This window comes from Mauremys mutica, chromosome 4 (genome assembly GCF_020497125.1).
Source record: "Mauremys mutica isolate MM-2020 ecotype Southern chromosome 4, ASM2049712v1, whole genome shotgun sequence".
NCBI lineage: Eukaryota > Metazoa > Chordata > Testudines > Geoemydidae > Mauremys > Mauremys mutica.
In genome coordinates, this window is record NC_059075.1 from 82,258,597 (window position 1) to 82,282,246 (window position 23,650).

General features: G+C 42.9%; 1 protein-coding gene across 1 annotated transcript in view; it reads left to right on the plus strand.

Annotated features, from left to right (window-relative positions):
- Positions 1-23,650, plus strand: part of SHANK2 (SH3 and multiple ankyrin repeat domains 2) — a 700,055-nt gene that overhangs the window by 99,856 nt on the left and 576,549 nt on the right. Inside the window, exon 4 of the mRNA XM_045014265.1 lies at positions 8,958-9,186. Coding sequence (XP_044870200.1) covers positions 8,983-9,186 — 204 coding nt within the window. The 5' untranslated portion in view covers positions 8,958-8,982. The remainder of the gene's footprint in view (positions 1-8,957; positions 9,187-23,650) is intronic.

Below are 23,650 nucleotides of genomic sequence, written 5' to 3' on the forward strand. Positions count from 1 at the left end.
CATCAATGTGTATCCATCTTGCCTTTATTCATCAAAGTAGAAAGACTTTTGCTGCCTCAGATATTTTTATCTTCAAGAATGCACTTGAGTGGATTGTGGTTTTGAGACTATTCCAATCAGATTCCGCCGAAGAGTGAAGACTACTAGAGGAGTTAGCTTCTGAATTAATAGTATTAAGAACCTTCCAAAATTTGCTTTGGGATCTAGAATTATCTTGTTATATGCTCTCATTCTTTGCGGTTTCTGTAGCCGCCTTACCAGTTGGTAAGTTACAAAATTATGATATGTAAATTGATTTATTTCCCGTCCACTTGATTGCAAATACCAGATTGTACGTGCTCTCCTTTCATCTTTCTGTTTTACCAGCAATAATATAATAATTTAGTGTACATCTGTGTACAATTTTGACTTTTAAATTTCTCTTCTCTTCTTCTCGCTGTTCAGGTGCTGTTTGTTGAACATTTGGAACCTGATTCTTCTCCACTTTGTCATACCAATTTTATGTCAGTGTAACTTCAATGAAGTTATACCAGCATAAAACTGCTGTAATGGGATTATTTCCATTGACTTTAGTGAGCTTTGTATAAGGCCCTTAGTCACCATCAGACTTTGTTAATAATAACCTGCATATGGTTATTGGCACAATCATACTATTGGAGCAAGACTGTACCCTACCACTCATATATATCAGTTTCTTTTTTATCTGAACTTCTCTGTGATCATAATTTCAGTTTGCACATTGCAGCATGTTGAGATTTAAGTATAAACTGAGTATTTCTATATAAATTCACAACATATGGGTTGCATCATATGGTACTGTTCTGATCATGATAGCTCTGTTCTGATAATCAACAAACTTTAATATCTGCATTCAGCAGGCTGTTTGGACTTTTAAAGTAGAGATTTTTCTCCTCAGTTAATTTACCAAGCTGGAAACTTGAAACTACTTCTGCAAAAGCAGCAAAGAGTCCTGTGGCACTTTATAGACTAACAGATGTATTGGAGCATGAGCTTTCATGGGTGAATACCCACTTCGTCAGATGCATGGTTCCACTTCGTCTATAAGGTGCCACAGGATTCTTTGCTGCTTTTACAGATCCAGACTAACATGGCTACCTCTCTGATACTTCTGCAAAGTGATCTCATATTGTAACTTCCTTCTAACTGGCCTTTCTTCTGCATAGTGTGCAGAGGTGTGAATGCACTGGGACCATTCGCCACAGTCTCTCTCCTAAAATCCATCTGAATTATTTTCTTGTTTTAAATGCATCAGTAGTCACTGGCGAAGTCCCAACTGATCTTCTCTAAGATGTTGGCTTGGTAACATGGGGTGTGTGTGACAAATCTGCAGAGCCTAAGTACGTTCCTCAGAATACTGGCAGAAAGGCTGCCTATTACTTTTCTCTCAGGACTGAGACTATTCAGGAAGGAGACTCCTGTTTGTCTTTCTTCAAAGTTAATAATTAAAATACCTTTTTCCACCAGTTGCTATGGTTCAAATGGCAAACTTTTCCCACAGTCCAGTTTGTCCCCTGTGATTCTGTAACTGAAAAGTTCCCACAGGTACATTTTTTAACTGTTTTGGAAAGTAATAGTTTGGATAGATTGTCCCCTTCCAGCAACAAAAATATTATTGCAAAAATGAATGTTTGCATCAAAATCACACTGCTCTTGTCAGGACTAGGAGGTTGTAATTCCTGAGTTTGAATCCCAGCTCTGACAGTGACTTCTTCTCTAGCCTTGGGCAAATCACTTCCCCTTCTTGAGCCTCAGCTCTCTATCTGTAAAATGAGTCTAACATTTATTTATTTACCAGACTAACAGTATAGGATTAATTCATCAATAATCATAAAGTGCTTTGAAATGGAGGTTCACATGGAGCCCTAGGCTGAATTCCTTCAAATACCATAACCCTTACTCAAGTCAAGTAATGCAGAATCAGGACTTTAATGCTCATTTTTATTACTGGAATGCTGGAAACTTGGAATGAATTTAATGGGTTCTTGCAACACCTGCACAGGGACCCTCTGTGTGTGACTCTTCCCACACAGAAGGGGGAAGGGCAGGAGAGAGGCTCAGCTACTTCTACAGTACAGTTGTTCTTTCCCTGGCCCCTGTGGAGGGTGCCTCTTGAAGCCAGGATTTGCAGGGACTCAATAGACTGTTGCAGGGAGTGGGTGGCCTCAAGCTGGGTCTGGTTTGAGCCAGAAGGATGCTTGCCATTCCTTCACCGACCCTTAGAGCTTAGTAAGAAAAGAGAATATAACTTTTCACTGTAGTCTTTGTTCCTTCCTTCCCCTTTAATGGGGAATTCATGTAGCATGAGAGGTCACGGAACTGGATGCCACAACTGCTTCAAAGGTGAATGATCTCCGTATAGTTCGCCTCCTACTGACTGCCAAAATTTGTGGCTGTGGGGCAGACCCTAGTATCTACCCCACAGCACTATTCACTCATCCCTCTCCTCCCCAGCATGGTATGCTATCAGGAAATTTCTGTAAGGCAATCCTCGCAGAGCTTTCCTCCTACTGTATGTGTCATAGGTGCTGGAACTAGGGGTGCTGCAGCACCCGCTGGCTTCAAGTGGTTTCCATTATATACAGGCTTTATAGTTTGGTTCAATGGCTCTCAGCACCTCCACTATAAAAATTGTTCCAGAACCCCCGGGGTGTGTGTGTGTGTTAGATTTTGGCCAGTGTTCATAAATAAGGCACTTAGGGACTGATACTGGAAGGAGTTGAGCTGAGTTGGGAAGGCTCAACTTTTCTCAGGACGAACAAAAATTATAACATAACTGTTAATATTGCCATGGTTGAAGTTATTTGAATTTCCTTTGTATGAGGTATCTTTGGAATGTTTGTGTGTATTTTATTCTATTTATATTATATATGTCTATACCTGATTACATGAGTATGACACACACCCCAAGATGTTTGTATCAGAGCTGTTCTGATCTCATTAAATATATTAAAAAAAAAATGAGGAGTCCGATGGCACCTTAAAGACAAACAGATTTATTTGAGCATAAGCTTTCGTGGGTTAAAAAAACACTTCTTCCCCACGAAAGCTTATGCCCAAATCGATGGCACCTTAAAGACAAACATTTGACTCCTCTTTTTTGTGGCTACAGAAAACATGGCTACCCCTCTGATACTGAAATATCATAACTTTCATAATCTTCCATAAAGATTTTAAAAAAAGATAATCAAGAGACATTTTAAAAAAACAAAAGTAATAAACACAAAAGGTTTAACACTAACCAAACAGTCTGGGAGATTCCAAATTATGGTTGATGCTTTTCTCTCATCTCTCACCACTCTTCTTTTTGTTCAATGAAGCACATCAATCATATATGAAACTGAATTTCCTGACTTTCATTGGTTTGTGCCACAGTCCTAATGTTTTTAAATGTATTTTTTTCCTGATGTAATCCTTTTTATATTAAAAACAACCACTAATGTGCTATTAAGAGGAAGTATTGTCCAGTGGCTAGGAGACTAGTTTAGTATTTGGGAATATGACTGCAATTTGGGAAACCTGGCTTCAATTCCCTGCTGTACCACAGACTTCTTGTGTGACTTAGTACAAGTCTATGCCTCTGTTCTCCATCCGTAAAGTGGGGATAATAGTACTTCACTGCCTCCAGAGGTGTTTTGAGGATAAATACATTAAAGTCTGAAGTGCTTTGATATCTACTTATGCAAATCACTAAGAGATAAGTATTATTATTAAATTACCACAAAATGCAGTCATATTGTACTGTTCTTAATTCTAGGTAGCAAAGATATTTTTTTCCAGTAAAGAAAAAAAATGAATTCCAGGCAGCCACATTAGCTACAGATAATTCATATTTTGGCCACATAATAGCCTTCAGCAAGCAAGACCAATTAAGAAGCGTGGTCCAGTGAATAAGGGATTGGACTGGGCATTAAGGAGAGATGGATTCTGTTCCCTGCTCTGTCACTGACCTAAGGCAGGTCACACCACTCTGCTTTTCTTCTCACCCTTTGTCTTTCTTGAGTATTTACATTTTAAGATTTTTCAGAGCCGAGACTGTCCCTTACAATGTATGTATACAGCACTTAGCACAGCAGGGTCCTGGTCTCCGTTGGAGTTCTGCTGTAATACAAAATAATAATGATGATGCTTTATGGAAAAGCCTTTGGAATGTAATGGGGACAAAACCAAGACAGTTGTAAAAATGCAACAGGGCTCTGTCAGCTAAATTACCAACCTTATCTCAGCCACAGCAACCAAATCAAACCTCTTTTAACTTGTTTAAAAACTGCACCAAATTAGTTTCATGCTGCTCACAGCCCAAACAGCAAAGCTGAACAGAATTGTCTGTGAATTTCACTTCACAAATGGACACAAGTTTGGACTCAAATGTATTTGGTCGTCTTACACTCTGGCTGGGTCTACCATACTCTAGGAACCGTAATTCTTCATCAGTACAACTCTTCTGTTGGTTAGGTCAGACTGTGCCTGAAATGTTGTTTTCCCCTTTGCTACCACTACAGGAGCTGCAGTAATGAGGAATTATAGTTCTCATTTTTTTTGCCAGTGTAGATACTGCTTTTCACTCTCCCCTTTCGTACTCCTGGTTCATTTCTCTACACCCGGAACCCAAACAGTCAGGTGCTTCCTATCCATTTGCCTTGTTGACAGTCCAAGGAACTCTTGCTATGGCTTCACTTTTTATTAAACCTAATAATATTCGTGGGAGCCAGAGATTCAAGTGATTATTCTCTCTACAGTTCCAGCAATGGCTCTTTAGCAGGTAGTTTTTACTTGAAAATAATCATGCAGCAAAACTTGGGAAGTTTGAACAGATCAGCTCTTCCTTTGCGTGCTGTTTAGATTTAGTTTATCAACCCTATACCAGGTAGCTTAAATCCACTACCCTGCATTCTTCTTTGAGTAGTGTCTCTGTGGGTGCTCCACTTCAGGTGTGCCTGCGCCATGTGCCTTTGATTGGAGATTTTTGGGAGAGGTGCTCATTCGGCCTGCGCATGTGCCCCACACATCCTCGTGGCCCACACCAACCCCCCTGTCTTTATAGATCAGTAAACCTTTGCAATGTATTCTCTGAAAAGTGAAACCCAGGCCAACCTTTTCTCCAGCTGGAGCATAGATGCCATGCTCTTGGCTTGATAGCTTTGCCTGATATGTAGATATACCTGGTGGTCAGAGAAGCAAGCATATTCCTTTGTATAGGGCAGACCTGTTTACCAGTTCCCCTGACATGCCTGGTTTAAACATGCTTCAAATCATAATTTCAGCATATAGAAATCATTTTTAATACACACTGCGTACATGCATCACACAAGACTATTAATGATCAGTGAGATATTAGTTTTCAAATGATACTGCACAAGGCATATTTTATACAAAATTATTACAATAGCGTGTAGGGTGTGAATACAGGATCAGAACTGCATTTTCTCTATTAGATTTCTCAAAGAAGACAGCCTTCCTGGTAGCAATCACTTCTACCCAGACCCCCCATTTATGGTACTCACCAAAGATAAAATGTCACTATGGGTCGTTCCAAGATTTTTACCTAAGGTATCCTCAGAATTTCATATTAATCAAACCATTCATCTCCCATTCTCGCCCCCCCCCCCAAAAACCCCCCCCACAAAAGAAAACAAAAAAACCCACCACACATCAGAGTATCAAGAAGCCATATTCCATACCCTAAATGTCAGGAGATCATTAGCCTTTTACCTAGATAGAACCAAATCATTTAGAAGATCTCCTTACTTGTATCCATTGTGGACAGAAACAAGGGTTTGGTATTTTGAAACAGAGGTTATCAAAGTGGATCTCCAGATGCACTAACTTCTGTTACAACAGAACTCATGTTCAACCCCTTTTGAGAGTGATAGCACATTCCACAAGATCACTATCTACATCTATAGCGTTACTTAAGGATGTACCAATTTCAGACAGCTGTAGAGCAGCCACTTGGTCCTCTGTTCATACTTTCCCTAATCACTATGCCTTGGTGCCTCCGGTAAGATCAGATGCTGCTGTACGCAGTGCATTTCTCTCTTCTGTATTGGACTCTGCACTGAACCTCCTGCCTCCTTAGGGAAGTACTGCTTAGGAGTCACCTGAAGTAGAACACCCACAGGAGCACTACTCGAAGGAGAAGTTACTCACTTTGTGCAGTGACTGGAGTTCTTCTAGGGTGCTTCCTACCTGCTTTCCATCCCCTATGCTTCGGAATCTCCCTTGGGGGACTTTGCAGTGGAGAAGGAACTGAGGGCGGTTCACTCACGTGGCCCCATATAGCCTTGGCACGAGAATGTGTGGGGTGCAGGCTGAATGTGCACAGCTACCAAAAATCTCTGATCAAAGGCACGAGGGCACATGCATACCTAAAATGGAATACCCAGAGGGGGACACATCTCAAAGAACTCTAGTTACTGCACAAGGTGAATAATATTCTCCATATATTACCTGTTGAAATGGTTTTTTTAGGGAGAGACAAAAAATGTGATTTTTTAAAAAATGTGTTTTCCTAGCTGCCACCAGCTAATCTGTTTTGCTCTGCTACGTATTGACCTAGTATATTTTGGCTTTATATGATTTAGTATCAGTGGATGAAAAAGAAATCCATTGAAATGTTTATTCTTTCTATTGACTTTGGAAAGCCGCATTAATCTACAGCTCACTGAAGCAGTAAAATACTCCCCCAAGAATTTTCTTTTGTAAATAGTCTTGCATTAAACTGTTGTAAACTGGCTTGCTTTCAAATATTTGAATTTACTATTTTAGTCTTCATGATTAATTATAGGTTTATAGCTGAGAATAGTAACAATGGTGCTCACAGTTAGATACCAAATGGAGTTGTCCTTGACCAGCAATAACAGGATGACATGACTTTAGTCTATTTGGTGTGCTTTTGCAATGTTTGCCATTAATCTCCCATGAAATTGGAAGCATTGGGCCTGACTTTCCATTGCCCTGTCCCTTGTATAGTCATTTGCTCCACTGCAAAGTGAGCATAAAACGTTAAATCAGAATGGTAGCCTTTTACGCCCCCCTTGCATTCGAATTGCACTGGTGTAATTGATTGCACAAGGTGCTGGGCAATGGAGAATCAGCACTGTTGAATGTATTTGACTCAGACTGGATCCTGAAACACCACAGTAAAATGTTCTTCTAGTATTTCTCTACCCATTCACCAAATACACTATTTCCCTGGGGCCTAGTAGTGAGGTCCTTACACTGTCAGGCCATCCTTTGAAGTCCACAGGTGAAAGGTGGATCTTAATTTTTACTCAGTCCTTGCTCAGGCAAACTGCCACTGAAGTCAATGGGAGTTTGTCTGAGTAAACTGAGCCAAACTTAAACATGGACTTTAGGATTTTCCCAGGATGTCTTTGTTGACAAATCTACTCCCATGAGAGCTTCATGGCATAGTGAAGTTAACTCAATAGCCATTTGTGGTAGGGAGAGCATGTTGTCTACAGGCTGGGGTATCATGACTCCTGGATTCTGTTCTAAACTCTCCCACTGAATTGTTTTGTGAATGACTTTAACCAAATTGATCAACCTCTGTGCTTAGCTTGCCTCTTTTGTAAAATACCTATAGATTTCTTAGATTTGTTTTGGGGGTTTAATTGAAAAACAGAGAAAAAATATTTGGTTTTTGGCAAGTGAAAACTGAAAGATTTTGGTGTTTTGGTAGGCAAAAAATACAAAGCAATTTTTTAAAATGAAAATCTGAAGACTTTAACTGAAAATGGACATTTCCGTTTTGGAAAAAAGGTATTGTATGTTGAAAAAAGATTGAAAGAAATTTTTCTACCAGTTCTGCATATGAGACCTTTTGATGAAGATGTTGTAGAAATATAAAGCTAAACACCTTGGTTCAAAGCTACTTAGTTTACAAGTGAAAATGTGTTTGGTTTTAGCCTACTCCATACTAGATGTTTGCCAACATCGCAAATATCTATATTCAGTTTAGCATGACTGAAGGTTTGCTGTAGCCAGGATTGCAATAGTGTTGTTGTCAATGGATACCGACAGGCCTGGGGCAAGGCATCCACTGTATCTGCATGCACTAAGTGTGCCTCCATGCAGTATTATCAGTCCTTCACTTCCACTGCATATTTGTAAAGTATCCAAGCTCATGGGTCTCATCCAAAAAGCCTTTCTTTGGACAATTTTCCTGCTACCTCCCCATCATTCATCAGTGAACTGTACAGGCAGTCCTCGGACGTATGACATAATTGGTTCCTGAAAACTGCATCATAAGTCGAAACGTCGTAACTCGGAACCGCAATATACCAATTGCGGGACTAAGTGTTGTAAAGTTTAAACCAATTGTCATAAGTCAAATCAGGGTGTCAGTTCAGAAACGTTGTAAGTGCCGTTCATTGTAAGTCGAACGTTGTAAAGTCAAGGACTAGCTGTATTTCAAATAGTTTGTGCCTGTCAGACCATTCTGTTCTTTTAATATGGTAGCATTTTTTTGAAGTCATATCCATATATTTTGTACAAATAAGACTCATAATACACCAACCATTCTGTTAGCATTACATTTAATTTGGAAGCTCTTTTTATATCTACATTATTCTATTGAAAGTAATGTTTGTACTGGGAAAACTACTCCCTCGAGTCAGACTCAATCCAAATGCGGTTTACAACATTACCATTTAGGATCAAGCCTGGTACTCTTGTCATCTGTTCTGGATCCTTTTGAAGATTGGGTGTGATGGGGAAGAAAGGTCATCTCTCTTTCTCCCCCTCCCCTAACCACATTATTCCCATTGCACTCTGACAACTCATACAAATGGGGGAGAGGGAAAAAGAGGTAAGAGAAAACAGATAACTTCATTGTTAAGTGTACATTAGTTTAAAAAATACACTAAAACCTCAATCTGAACCATGTTTGAAACTTTACCTATAATTTGCCTTTGTCTTGTGTTTTGTGTTGATAGCCATATGAGGTAAGAAAAACTGAACATGCCTCGCAGTCCAACATCAAGTGAAGATGAGATGGCACAAAGCTTTTCAGATTATTCTGTCGAATCTGAATCAGACAGCTCCAAAGAAGAAACTATTTATGATACTATCAGGGCTACATCAGAGAAACCAAGCAGCAGAATGGAAGACAATAGGAGCAACACATTAGTGATACGAATTATAATACCTGACCTACAGCAAACGGTAAGGGGAATTGCATTATAAGGTTTTTAAATGTTTGGCCAGATCCTCAGCTGGGGGTAAATTGAAGTCAATAGAGTATTTCAGTTTCTATCACCTGAAGATCTGGCTTATTATGCTAAAAATTTCAGAGTGCCTAAGACTGATGTCCTGATTTGTTTCGACCTCCACAGTTATGACCCACGTGAGACACCAGAATGGGTGTTTGTCCTAAAGAGATTATACTGACCGACAGCCTAGCCAATATAGTCAGTCTCACATATGTACTTGATGAAAACTGTGACCTTATATCTACAGTGTTTTTGAGAAGGGTCAGACCAGGGAATTTCAGAAGGTTTGTGAATGGCTGAGAACAAGAAGAGCTAGAGAACTATAACCACAGTGGAACACAGAGATTGAAAACAGAATTCAGATGTCATCTCTAAAACTGCCTGGCACCTCACCATCTTTTACATTTTCTCTTCCCATGACACTGTAGAGAATGGTTTGTTAGCTTGTGGATGTGACCTTGAGGTGATGGTGAGACACTCACCAAAATCTCTCCCCCACCCCAACCCTCACCTTACCAAAAAAAAAAAGAGAGAAGGAGACAGGTATAGATAGATCCCTCCTGCTGTTGCCATCCATCCCATCAGGCCTGCACCATCCTCAGCACATTCATCTTGGGGAAGTTGCATAAAAATGATGTTGGGGATGGCTGCCTGGACCCCACATTCCTGCTGCCCATCTGGGTACACAGGCTATTTAAAGATGACCTGCAGGGGAAGCATAAAACATGGCCCCCTAGGGGGGTTGGGATCATTGTGGTTTCATAAACACAAACTACCTACCCTTCCCTGCTCCCTAACTGTTACATTAGCTATAATGATCTCATCTTGGAGGATTTCCTGGGAATTAATGATTGACTTTACCTAGGACTCTGAGCTGTCCTAGTTTATGATTATTTCCATGGATAATCTTGGGCCTTCTTGAGCACTGTTTCCTAAATTTGCATTTTGATAGTTGACAGTAGGCATCCCACTTTTTAAATTTATTTTTATTTTCAATGATGATTTTATAAATAAATTATGTTCTTCAGACATGTGCTATGTCATTTCATGCTGCCATTTAGGGTATATGCTTGTTAAAAGCTGAAACTATTTCTTCCTTTTTTAAAAAATGAAGTAGTAGAATATAGAAATCCTGTCTGGACTAGGGTTGCCAACTTTGTTTAATATTTAACAACTGGACATTCCAGCAGGAGTGCCAGAACCTCCCTTGCCTGCCTCTTCCCCTGAGGCTCTGCCCCTGCTCCGAGGCCCCCCCCAGGCTGGGCCTCTTCCCCCTGAGGCCCTGCCCCCTGTTTGCTCCTCTTCCTCCCCACCCCATCACTTGCTGCTCTTCTCCTCTTTCCTCCCCCCACCTCCTGCCCAGTTTGGAAGGGGCTCACCTGTGGAGCTGAGACTGGGAGCTGCAGCTAGGAGGTAGTCCTGGCTGAGATGGGGTTGGTGCAAGTGATGACCTGGCATCTTCCCTACCTGCAGTAACCGTATTTTTGGTGTCCAGTCAGTAGATCTGATCGGGCACTGTGAGGTCCCCTTTTCGACTGGACTTTCTGGTTGAAAACTGGGCACCTGGCCATCCTAGTCTAGAAGCTGACAGAGAGAGATTAATTCTCTCTTCTTGATAGAGGAAGGCTCTTAGGCTATGACTACACTAGAGATCTTACACTGGCACAGCTGCACCGATGCAGCTGCGCTGCTGTAGTGCTGCTAGTGTAGATACTCTAAACCAATGGGAGAGAGCTCTCTTGGCGACTTAATTACTCCAGCCTCTGTGAGCAGCAGTAGCTATGTCAGCAGGAGAAGCTCTCCTCTTTCTGGGGGAGGGATAGCTCAGTGGTTTGAGCATTGGCCTGCTAAACCCAGGGTTGTGAGTTCAATCCTGGAGGGGACCATTTGGGGATTGTTCCTGCTTTGAGCAGGGGGTTGGACTAGATAATCTCTTGAGGTCCCTTTAATCTATGATTCTATGACCTAGCACCATCCATACCAGCGCTTAGGTCAATGTAACTTTTTCACACCCTTGAGCAACATAACTTACATCAACTGACGCTGTAGTGTGTACCAACCAAAAAAATTGAATAAATTTTTTTGCTTCCGGTCAATCCAAAACTAACATTTTTCAAATTTTTCAGCAAAATAAAAAAGTCAAAAAAATGTTGCTTCACATCAAACTTGTTTAAACTGAAATGAAACATTTCATTTTATTTGAGGTTTATCTTTTTAAACAATAAAATGGAAATAAAATTTGGGGGAAAAAAAGCCATTTCAAATTCAAAAATCTATACATTTCATTTTGAAAAATTCAAACAGACATCTTGAATGGTTTGGATTGTGCGGGGTGGGGATGGGGAAACAATTTAGTAAATTTAATGTGAATTTGAAAAATGTTTAGGCCCACCTGAGTGTGCATTTTTTGGAAAAATGAAGTTTTGTCCAAAAATTTCACTCAGCTCTAATCAAAGTACTTATATGCACCCCATCACTGCCAAACCACTTTAGGTACCTAAATAAAGGCCAGATTTTTACAAGTGTTCAGCACCCAGCTGTTCCTCCTGTGACATTTGTGGCCAGGTTATTCTGAAAGTCTGGCTCTAATGATGGACCCCGAGCTCTTTTTAAAATTTCAGCCCAAGGTCACATAAATCTGTGGTGGAGCTGAGAATTGTGCCCAAATCCTCTGGCTTTCTAGAACACTGCTTTAAACATGCAACCATCCCCTGTTCCTTCTCCCACTGAAGTCAGTGGCAGAACTCCCATTGACTTGTATGGTACAGGATTAGATTGTAGACTGTTTAATGATTGGGTTCTAAGAAGGGGAAGTGCTGTGGAGTGTTGGATCTTGAGTAAGAAAAGGAGGCTCTCTAGGAAGGAGCAGGAGCTGAAGAGAGCCAGGGTGGTTTTGCTGTTTTACTTAGGAACTTGGTTGCATTGAGCCTGCCGACTTTTGTTTTGGATTTGGCAGAAGGAAGTCCTGTTGTGTTGGACACTTAAATGGATCATATGTAAAAATATTTATGGCTTGCAATAAAGTCTTCTACTGTGGTTTTTAGAATCTACCTTGGCATGACTAGAACTCCATTCCTGCTCCCACCTGTCTATCTTTTGATTAAAATGGCTACCTCAAGTCAGTTTTATGCTTAATTGTTGTTACACCTTAATTGTATTGGTGCTTTGCAGCATGGCTCTAGATCTTTATTGTTTAATGACTTAGGCCCCAGAACTTTGGTCTGATCAAAGCAGGCAGATTCCTACACCTGAGCATAGCCCCCTGTCCTGACCACTTAAAAATGTTTAAATTTATTAACTCTGGACCGAAAATGGATTTTGTGAATATGGGCCATTTTTCTGCCTTCATAGAACTGCATTGCCTGCAAATAGCTTTGTTACAACACAAAATCCCCTTCATGTGAATGGTCAAAACTGACTATTGTGCTTTATTTAGCAGTGACATTTCAAAGGCTTATGTAAAGGTATTGATGAGGTGCTACTGCTTTGTTTTGTTGTTACTTTGTTGTCGTAGATTTAATTTAACTTTTATTTTGTCCATCCCTTATCCATCTCCCACACATTTCAGTTCTCAATAGACACTGTAGTATTACTAAAGGATTTGAATTCCATTTAACAGTGCTCCTTTTCTATTAAAGAGTGCTAGAAAGATAGTAGCTGTGTTGAAGAGCTCTCAGTTTATGAACTATTTCTGATATGTAACAAATAATAAAAATTATTTGATAACACTTTCTACTTCTAGTCCTACCCATCTCAAAACACTTTACAAATATTAATGGACCAGATGCAGCTTTCAATCACTCCAGATTAGGGCTGGTTGAAAAATTTCCATCAAAACTTTTTTTCAACAGAACATTGGGTTTTCGATTAAACAATAATTTCATCAGAAAGTATCTGCTTTCCTCAAAATGTTCATGTTTTTTGTACGGGAAAAACTCCAAAATGTTCCTGGTTTGGGTTTTTGTTCTTCCAACAAAAGAATTTTTTTCTTATTTTCATCAAAAATGTACATAAAAACAAACCCAATTTTCCAAACAACTGTAACTCCAGATGTACACTGGCAGTGAGATCAAAAGTAAGCCCAATATATTAAATACCACTTTGAGGGTAGGACTGCATTGTTTCCATTTTACAGGCCAGGAAACTGAGACTTAGAAAGATTAAGTGAAGTGCCTTAGGTTACATTTAAAGGATGTGGCAGAGCCAGGAATAGATTTCAAATCTCTAGTTCTGTATTTTAGCTACAAGCCAAACACAGTCTTCTCCCCCACTCCCTATATAATTACAATTACTTTAGCAGAAAAGATGTTTTAAAATTATACTGCTTAATCAAAGGAGAACAAAATTGCATCAAATTACTTCTGTGTTTTTGTTCTTGACTATCATTTCAGAATCAAGGTTCAGACTAGATCAGTTTTTAAAAAAAAGCTAATTTCAGGACTTGGAGTAAATGGCTGGTTTTCTATTTTTAACAAAGGCTTATCCTTTTTCTACATTGACTGTGTGTTCACCACTTTTATTTCATTGTGCATGTTAGATCAAACATTGAACATCATAGGGAAAGATGTGTTATTGTAGAAAAACTTGTAAATTTTCACCAGCTCTGTGAAATTTACCTTCCTATGCTTTTATTCTGACCTGGAACTCTAACATGCTTTGTCAGCTGCTGTGGCATAAATATTGTAAGTCTTGAAAAGGCTTCAGCAAACTCACTGAAGCTTATAAGTAGTTCTATTTTTCAACTGCTACATTAGTTCTTTATTTGTCTAGATGAAATCACTATTTATGGTAATATATAGTAATTTCTTGTTGTCTCTGTTATTTGAGGAATATGTTATCCTTACTGCATGTGTGTAGCACACATTACAGCAAGTGGAGATTGTGTTCACACTAAGAAAAGGCATTAAACTCAGTATATAAAATAATTTCTTAAATCATTTCTAGTATCAAGGAAATGGAGGGCATAGACTGCTTAAACACAACTTACACGTATGCAGCACAATGATTACAAAAAACTGTTTTATTTTGGTTGCACAGACAGAAAAAGAACATAAGAACAGCCGTTCCGGGTCAGACCAAAGGTCATTCTAGCCCAGTATCTGTCTACCAACAGTGGCCAATGCCAGGTGCCCCAGAGGGAGTGAACCTAACAGGCAATGATCAAGTGATCTCTCTCCTGCCATCCATCTCCATCCTCTGACGAACAGAGGCTAGAGACACCATTCTTTACCCCTCCTAGCTAATAGCCATTTATGGACTTCACCACCATGAATTTATCCAGTTCTCTTTTAAACACTGTTATAGTCCTAGCCTTCACAACCTCCTCAGGTAATGAGTTCCACAAGTTGACTGTGTGCTGCGTGAAGAAGAACTTCCTTTTATTTGTTTTAAACCTACTGCCTATTAATTTCATTTGGTGACCCCTAGTTCTTGTATTATGGGAATAAGTAAATAACTTTTCCTTATCCACTTTCTCCACATCACTCATGATTTTATATGCCTCTATCATATCCCCCCTTAGTCTCCTCTTTTCCAAGCTGAAGAGACCTAGCCTCTTTAATCTTTCCTCATATGGGACCCTCTCCAAACCCCTAATCATTTTAGTTGCCCTTTTCTGTACATTTTCTAGTGCTAGAATATCTTTTTTGAGGTGAGGAGACCACATCTGTACACAGTATTCCAGATGTGGGCGTACCATGGAATTTATATAAGGGCAATAATATATTCTCAGTCTTATTCTCTATCCCCTTTTTAATGATTCCTAACATCCTGTTTGCTTTTTTGACCGCCTCTGCACACTGCGTAGACATCTTCAGAGAACTATCCACGATGACTCCAAGATCTTTTTCCTGACTCGTTGTAGCTAAATTAGCCCCCATCATATTGTATGTCTAGTTGGGGTTATTTTTTCCAATGTGCATTACTTTACATTTATCCACATTAAATTTCATTTACCATTTTGTTGCCCAATCACTTAGTTTTGTGAGATCTTTTTGAAGTTCTTCACAATCTGCTTTGGTCTTAACTATCTTGAGCAGTTTAGTATCATCTGCAAACTTTGCCACCTCACTGTTTACCCCTTTCTCCAGATCATTTATGAATAAATTGAATAGGATTGGTCCTAGGACTGACCCTTGGGGAACACCACTAGTTACCCCTCTCCATTCTGAGAATTTACCATTAATTCCTACCCTTTGTTCCCTGTCTTTTAACCAGTTCTCAGTCCATGAAAGGACCTTCCCTTTTATCCCATGACAGCTTAATTTACATAAGAGCCTTTGGTGAGGGACCTTGTCAAAGGCTTTCTGGAAATCTAAGTACACTATGTCCACTGGATCCCCCTTGTCCACATGTTTGTTGACCCCAAGCCAGGAATGCAAAGTGTATGGGTTCAAGAGCCACATTAACTCAGCCATGTTGTACTTCTTGTATATTTTAGGGTAGATATTTTATGACAAAAATAGTATAATGCAATGGGACACACTGTATTTGGCCTTTGAGTGAGTATATAGTGGAGGGAAAGTTGTGAAGAATCTCCCCTGCTGCCCTTAAGTCCTTTGTGTCAAAGCAGGGCACAGTTGTAATCTCTTTGGGGAAGGCCTGGTCTACATGGGTGGAGGGGGATTGATCTAAGTTACGCAACATCAGCTACGTGAATAGCGTAGCTGAATTCAATGTACTTAGATCTACTCACCGCGGTGTCTTCACTGTGGTGAGTCGATTGCTGACGCTCCTCCAGCGACTCTGCCTGTTCCTCTTGACCTGGTGGACTACAGGAGTCAACGGGAGAGCGCTCGGGGGTTGATTGATTGCATCTAGACTAGACGCGATCAATCGACCCTCTCTGAATCCATCACTGCCCGCTGATCCATAGACATACCCTATGTCTGTGCAGTGTTTAGCACAATGAGGTCTCCAACCTGCTCAAGACCTCTCTAGATACTTTTGCAATAAAAATAAATAATAATAATTGCAATCTTTGCATTTTCTTGGCTATGGGGAGTATTCCCTGCTAGTGTCCTGGAGTGCGAGCAGGGCCGGCCCACAACATTTTGACATCTGAGGCAGGGAGCTCAAATGATGCCCCCATTCCCCCCTCGCTTGGGCCAAAACTTTGAAAGGTCTCATTCTGCTTTCTTCCTGTTCTACTCCTCTCATGGTACTGCTCTGCTACCTACCCCAGTAAAGGAGGAGAACTAACAACTTAAAATGCCTTGTTCAAAAATGTTAAGTAACACTTAACTTTCAAATGCCTGAACAGAAAATGTAACTTTTCTTGTCTGCATAGTAAACACTGGCATTTTTATCTGTTTGAATAACCAAAATGGTGCTTTCCGTACCTTCTTGGTTGCAAAGATTTGAACTGCTTCTTGAAGATCCACAGTCTGGGCCAGCTCACTCGCTATTGAGATGGTTGCAGGGCCGACCAGCTTCTCCTGTGTCATTGTGGAGCGTAGAAGTGTTTATTAATTTCAGCTTGGAGAAGCTGTGTTCTCCACCAGCAACTGTTACAGGAAGTGTTAGAAGTATGTGCAGAGCAACAAAAGCATTTGGAAAGAGGGTGGTCATCTTATTTGTGCACATATATATTCCAGAACAGCCTTTGGAGTTGATCCTGCTGAAATGTATCTTGAAAGGGCTTTCAGTTCATCACCTAAATCATTTGCCTCAATATCGCGCATGTCATCAAGTGTCACTGTCTCTAGTGCCCTTCATTGCTGGTGTAGGTTTTCAGGTATAGTGAGGAGTTTTGGAATATCATACAACATCCCAAATATACTGCTGTGTTCCTTGAGCTGCATGAAATGTTCAACTGACTGTATTGCACAGTCTAGCAGCTGGATAAAGAATTCACCATTTAATTGTTTGGGGTCTCTTATGTGATTATCCCATGCCTCGTAATCAAAATGTCATCTTCTTCAGTGACTCTTGTATCCTTGAATGGGTGGGAAAATAGCTTCAGTGTGAAGTTCCTCTGCAAACTTCTGTGCATTCTTCAGAACGTTTTGAAATCCCTCATCTGACCGGTAAAATGGTAGGTATGACTTTGCTTTGTTCAGTTGTTCCATTGCTCCAGATATATCAAGGTCAACACCTTGGAGTCTCTTGCTTACAACATTTATTTAAAACAGTATGTCATGCGACAACACCAAGCCACACAGAAATTTGAAGTTATGTATGTTTCTGGTGATTCCATTCCCCTGACACTGTTCTCCCACAAACAGTTCCTGTCATAGTATTATCTTCCATAATGGCAACTATGGCATCATCTATCTTCCCAATTTGGTGTTTGATAGGCTTTATTGCCTCCACTCGACTTTCCTATTGTGTGGCACTCAGTGGTTTCAGTGTCAGAGAGGATGTTCCCAGATGTTGTTTCAAAATTTGCCATCGAGGAGTTGATGCAGAGAAATACATAGATGCTTTGAATTATATTAAAAAATTCAGCAGCCTCACTAGAAGCTGATGCTGCATCACTGACCACCAGGTTCAATGAATGACAAGTGCATGGGACAAAAAAAGCTCGAGGGTTTAACTCTCTGATCAGTGTCTGCACTCCTCTGTTCTTTCCTCTCACGTTGGCACCATTATCGTAGCCCTGACCTCTCATGTCAGCTATCACAATTCCCGTATCTTCCAGCTTTAAGAAGCACATTGGTCATACCAGCTCCTGTAGTATCAATGTCAATGAATTCTAGAAAATGCTTTCTGACAGTCACCATTGCAGGGACGTTTTCACTGGGTTCTGTTGTTACAAATATCAGAGGGGTAGCCGTGTTAGTCTGGATCTGTAAAAGCAGCAAAGAGTCCTGTGGCACCTTATAGACTAACAGACGTATTGGAGCATGAGCTTTCGTGGGTGAATACCCACTTCATTGGACGAAGTGGGCATTCACCCACGAAAGCTCATGCTCCAATACGTCTGTTAGTCTATATAGTGCCACAGGACTCTTTGCTGTTGTTACAAAACGCACCATTAAAGTCATTGGTTCCGTATGTCAGGTGTGCAGTCCAGAATAACAGTAATATCTTGCTGACATCCAGGGCCGCCCAAAGGATTCAGGGGGCCTGGGGCAAAGCAATTTCAGGGGCCCCTTCCATAAAAAAGTTGCAATACTACAGAATACTATATTCTCATAGGGGCCCCTGTGGGACCTGAGGCAAGTTTCCCCACTTGTGCCCCCCCCCGCCAGGCAGCCCTGGGAAAAATAAACATTTAAAAACCCAGTTTTGAGAACTTCTTTTCAAGTCACCTTTACAAGGTATCACTGGTTCTTAGCATCAGCTAGTGCTAAAAGGCACTAAAGCTCATTAAAAGGGTTGGGCAAATATTTTCCGTCAAAACTTTTTTTGGATCGAAAACTAGGGGTTTTTAAAAAGCAGAAAAAAATCACGGACAATGTCTGCTTTCCTTTAAAATTTGTTGTTTTTTTTTTATTGAAAAGCTGAAATTAGTCTGCCCAACCCTGAACATGGTTTGGGGTTTCAGAAGTGTGTGGCCAAATATTTGCCACTTGCTGTGTTTGTTTAAAGAAACAATAAAAAAAAATTCTGCTTAAAAAAAAAATCCAAAACTTTTGAACCACCTCAGCTTGTGACCAAACGCTTGAGCCCATCCAGTCAGAGATTTTTCCAGATTTCTGATACTCTGCTGGCTTCCTTGACTCATATCTGTCTCCATAACTTTGGGTTCATTTAGCTTAGAACATAAGAATGGCCATACTAGGTCAAACCAAAGGTCCATCCAGCCCAGTATCCTGCCTGCCGACAGTCGCCAGTGCCAAGTGCCCCATAACAGGTAATGATCAAGTGATCTCTCTCCTGCCATCCATCTCCACCTTCTGACAAACAGAGGCTAGGGACACCATTCCTTACCCATCCTGGCTAATAGCCATTAAAGGACTTAACCTCCATGAATGTACCTCTTTCCTAGAGACTGGCTCCACGGGGTCCCTCACAAACTGGAGACGGTTACTCTGGGTTTGTCTTTAGTATAGCTTATGTACATACTCCACGAACTGAGCATTTGAGCTTGTTCCAGAATCTTAGGGCTAGTCTACACTTACCAGCCGGGTCGACCCGGTGAGTTCGACTTCTCGGAGTTCGAACTATCGCGTCTAATCTGGACGCGATAGTTCGAACTCCGGAAGCGCCGCGGTCGACTTCGGTACTCCACCACTGCAAATGGCGGTGGCGGAGTCGACCTTGGAGCCGCGGACTTCGATTCTGCGGCATCTGGACGGGTGAGTAGTTCGAACTAGGGTACTTCGAATTCAGCTACGCTATTCACGTAGCTGAATTTGCGTACCCTAGTTCGACCCCACTTCTTAGTGTGGACCAGCCCTTAGATGAGCCTATGTTGTGAAAACTGAAATGCTCAAAATAGCACATGCATGTGAATGGACACAGGATGCTAAAATTAAATTAACCCAGGGGTTCTCAAACTGGGGGTCGGGACCCTTCAGGGAGTCATGAGGTTATTACTGGGGGGTCACAGCCTCTGCCTCAAACCCCGCTTTGCCTCCAGCATTTATAATAGTGTTAAATATATTTAAAATTGTTTTTAATTTATAAGGGGGGGTCATACTAAGAGGTTTGCTATGTGACAGGGGTCACCAGTACAAAAGTTTGAGAACCACTGAATTAACCCCTCTGGAGCCTTGGGGAATGCAGGGGAGGGGGGGCGGTCTCCCTTGGTAGGGTTGGGAAGGAGGTAGGTGGTATAGTATATTGCTCTTCTCATGTGATTCCTCCCCCACGGAAAAGATAACAGCTTGGCTCTTTTTGTTAAATAGCTGTCTGCAAGCCTCAAACTGCTGAATGAGCTTTAGGGTAGGGAAGGCTGTGCCTCCTCAAACAGCCTGGCCCTGCCCCCTATCTGATCCCCATCCACTTCCTGCCCCCGACTGCCCCCCTCAGAATTCCCAACCCATCCTACTCCTTGTTCCCTCACTGCCCCCCTGCGATCCCTCTCCCCAACCACCACCCCAGGATCCAACCCTCACACCAACCCTCCCTGTCCCCTGCCTGCCCTGATCCCTATCCATCCCCCCCGAGTCCTGACAGACCCCCGGAATGCCCACGATCCAACTCCCCCTTCCTCGTCTCCTAACCGACCCCCCCAGAACCTCTGCCCTCTCCTTGTCCCCTGACTGGCCCCAGGACTCCCTGCCCCTTATCCAACCCCGTGAGCCCCGGCACCATGCCATGCTGCTTACCCCTGCCTTCCCCCTCTCCCGGAGCCTCAGCGTGCTGCGTCCAGGAGCGGCCCTCGACAGCACTACAGCGGCCTGGCTCCAGTGGGGCCGAAGTTCCTGCTGTTCGGCCTGGAGCTTGCAGCCCTGCCCCCTTACCACGCTGCTCCGAGCGGGAAGGAGCTCAGGCCCTGCCCAAGCCACGCCGCTTTAGCTCTGTCCAGGGCCGCTCCAGGGTTACCCCCACCTCTCCCCTCTCTCCGAGCCTCAGTGCGCCATGTCCAGGAGCTGTCCTGGCCCCTGGACAGTGCTGCAGCGGCGTGGCTCCGGCGGGACCGGAGCTTGCAGCCCCGCCTTCTTACCATGTGGCTCTGAGTGGGGCGGAGCTCAGGCCCCACCTGAGCCAGACCGCTTTACCTCTGTTCAGGGCTTCTCCCTCCCCACAGGGGCGGCTCCAGGCCCCAGCACGCCAAGCGCGTGCTTGGGGCGGCAAGCCGCGGGGGGCGCTCTGCTGGCACCACGAGGGTGGCAGGCAGGCAGGCTGCCTCCGGCGGTTTGCCTGCGGAGGGTCCGCCGAAGCCGCGGGACCAGCGGACCCTCCGCAGGCACGCCGCCAGAGGCAGCCTGCCTGCCGTGCTTGGGGTGGCAAAATCCCTAGAGCCGCCCCTGCCTCCCCGGGTGGCCCTGCTGACTTCAGATCTGTCACAATCTTCTGTTTGACTTTTGTTGCCAGTAACTGTGTGATCTCATTTTGAATTGTTTTTCCAAGATAGTGGTGTGTGTACATTTCTTGAGTGGTGACTCTTCTTAGATGCTCCTGGAATACAGCATCAAACAGCCATCAGCTCCACAATTTTCAGGAAGTTTCCATTGTTTGGCACATACAGCTGATCTGAAGTGCTACGCAGTGCTAGGTTTTGTGTAGCAAGCATTCTCACAATGGCAATGAGCCTTTTCAGAATATTTTGCCAGTAGAGAGACTCTGATGCAGTCTTCTCTTGATGCTGATCATTTATGGTGGCCTTTAACCTTAATCTCATCTCAAGCTCTTTCCACCTATGGAATGATCTCTGGTGATTTGCTGTCTTCTCATGGCATGCCAGATTTATAGCCATGTATTTCTAGTCCTTTGTTCCTGTGGAACCCTGTAAGCATGTGGACTCACCCTGCGGCGCCTCCTGCTGGTCTCTGTTGGGAATTAGCTCGTCCAGCTTCCGGAGCACCCTCTGCAGGCCGGTGATCCGCCTTACTGCTGGCTCCCATGTCTCTCCCAGGATCCCGGTGCCCCTATTTCTGGGGTACTGCCTCTCTGGAAGTAACCTCTTGGTCTCGGGGTCTCCCCACCCAGGGGAACCCTCACCCCCATCCCCACTTTGCCTCAGTGTAAGGCTACTGCCAGTCAGCAACTAGCCCCCATTCCCTGGGGCAGACTGAAGTGTATGCCACTCATCACTGGCAAGGGGGGTTTGGACCTGCTGCCTTTGCCTACCCCTGGGCTGCCCTGTGCAACCCCCAGTACCTATTAGCATGATGCTAGGCTGCAGCCTGGGGCTTTCCAGGATGGAGCTTCCTGGCTCCTCTGCCTTTCCCCAGCCCTGCTCCACTCAGGTACCCTGTCTCTAGCTCCCTGCAGCCAGGCCCATCTCCATCTCCAGCTAGAGAGAGACTGCTGAGCTCCTGGCTCCCAGCCTCTTATATAATGGCCAGCTGGGCTCTGTTTGGGGCGTGGCCGCTGCCTGCCACTCTGCCTGCTTCCCCCAATCAACCCAGTGGCTGTTTTCTCCTGCCACAGCTCTTTCCTAGGGCTGTTTTAAGCCCCTCAGGGCAGGAGCGGGTGTCCACCCCACTACAAACCCAATGTGGCTTGAACATTAGACTGGAAGAGTTTGCAACAAAAACAGTATGCAGCATTCTGGGTTTTTGAGTATATAAACCCTGGCCTCTCCACTTTGTCACCATTGGGGATTTCACACCAGTAATGTGTTGGATGAAGTTTTTCACTTGCTATGGCCCATGCAGTACAAGGAAGTCCCTCAGGCTACTGCTCAAGTGAGTCCACAGTCCTGGATCATCTAGACTTAAGGAACTAAACTCAACAGCAGCTGTTTCTTGCACTTCCACCACACTCTTCTCTGATCTACACTTTTCTTCAGGAAAAGATGGAGATATGGATGCTGCAGTAGCTGCCTGGTCACCTGCACTCTAACTGGAAGATCAGGCATCTCCTCACCACTCACATCCTCACTGCGGCCAGAAGGCTCACCGTGAACATTTGTGTCTTTCTTTCTCAGGCGAGCTCCTTCCTGCTTAGATAGAAAAGCTTCTTTGCTTTCTTTCTTTTTCTGAATGCTGCCCCAGAGGGGCGTTTTCTTCTTTTACTCATGACTGCTGTTCTGTGCCAGCTATAGTGGCTCTCAACACTCAATTGAAGGGGACAAATAAGCAGGGCTTGAGTGAGAGAAGATATCAGCGTCTTAAGGTCCTAACTGGCTCCTACTACTTCAGTTAACTGCCTGTTCTCCTCAAGTGGGTTCAGGGAAGCAGCAGGAAACAGGAAGCTCCCTAAGAAGCTGGTGTTAATCAGTCCAGGCTCCTGCAGGTGCTAGAGAGGTACATAAGAGGCTCCTCCTCCTATCTCTCCCTACAGCTGCTGCTGCTTTCTGTTATTCTCTCACCTGCTTGTTATGTCTCTTGTGCCCTCCTTCTTCTAGCACAGCACTCCACCATCTCTGTGCATCTAGAGCAGAGAGAATACATATAGACACAATTTTCTACACTCTGGGTCCTAGTGGTGCCCTGCCACAGTTTGGCACCTGAGGTGGCCGCCTCAGTTCACCTCATGGTAAGGCCAGCCCTGAGTGCGGGTCACCTTTAAAGAATGGGAAGCAAGTAGGATCAGGCATCTCTTCCCAGTGGTGTTGGAGATAGTTTGCACCCTCTTAAGTGAAAGGGCAGCAGCAGACATTGTGTCCCTGCCTGTTTGGAAGTCCCGATTAGCACTGTGCACCATGTCTCATGCTGCAGCCATCCATGTGACTTTACTTACAGTCATTTTAAACAGAGCTCTAAGAGACCTATTTAACATGAAAGCGGTGACTAGACAATAGTATACGTGTACAAATTAATATTTTGTCAAATTGGTCAAATTAATATTTTATGAGATCCTTTGCTTTTGTGTTTCCTGACAATTTGTGATTTTAACAGTGTGCCTTTAAAGTTGCT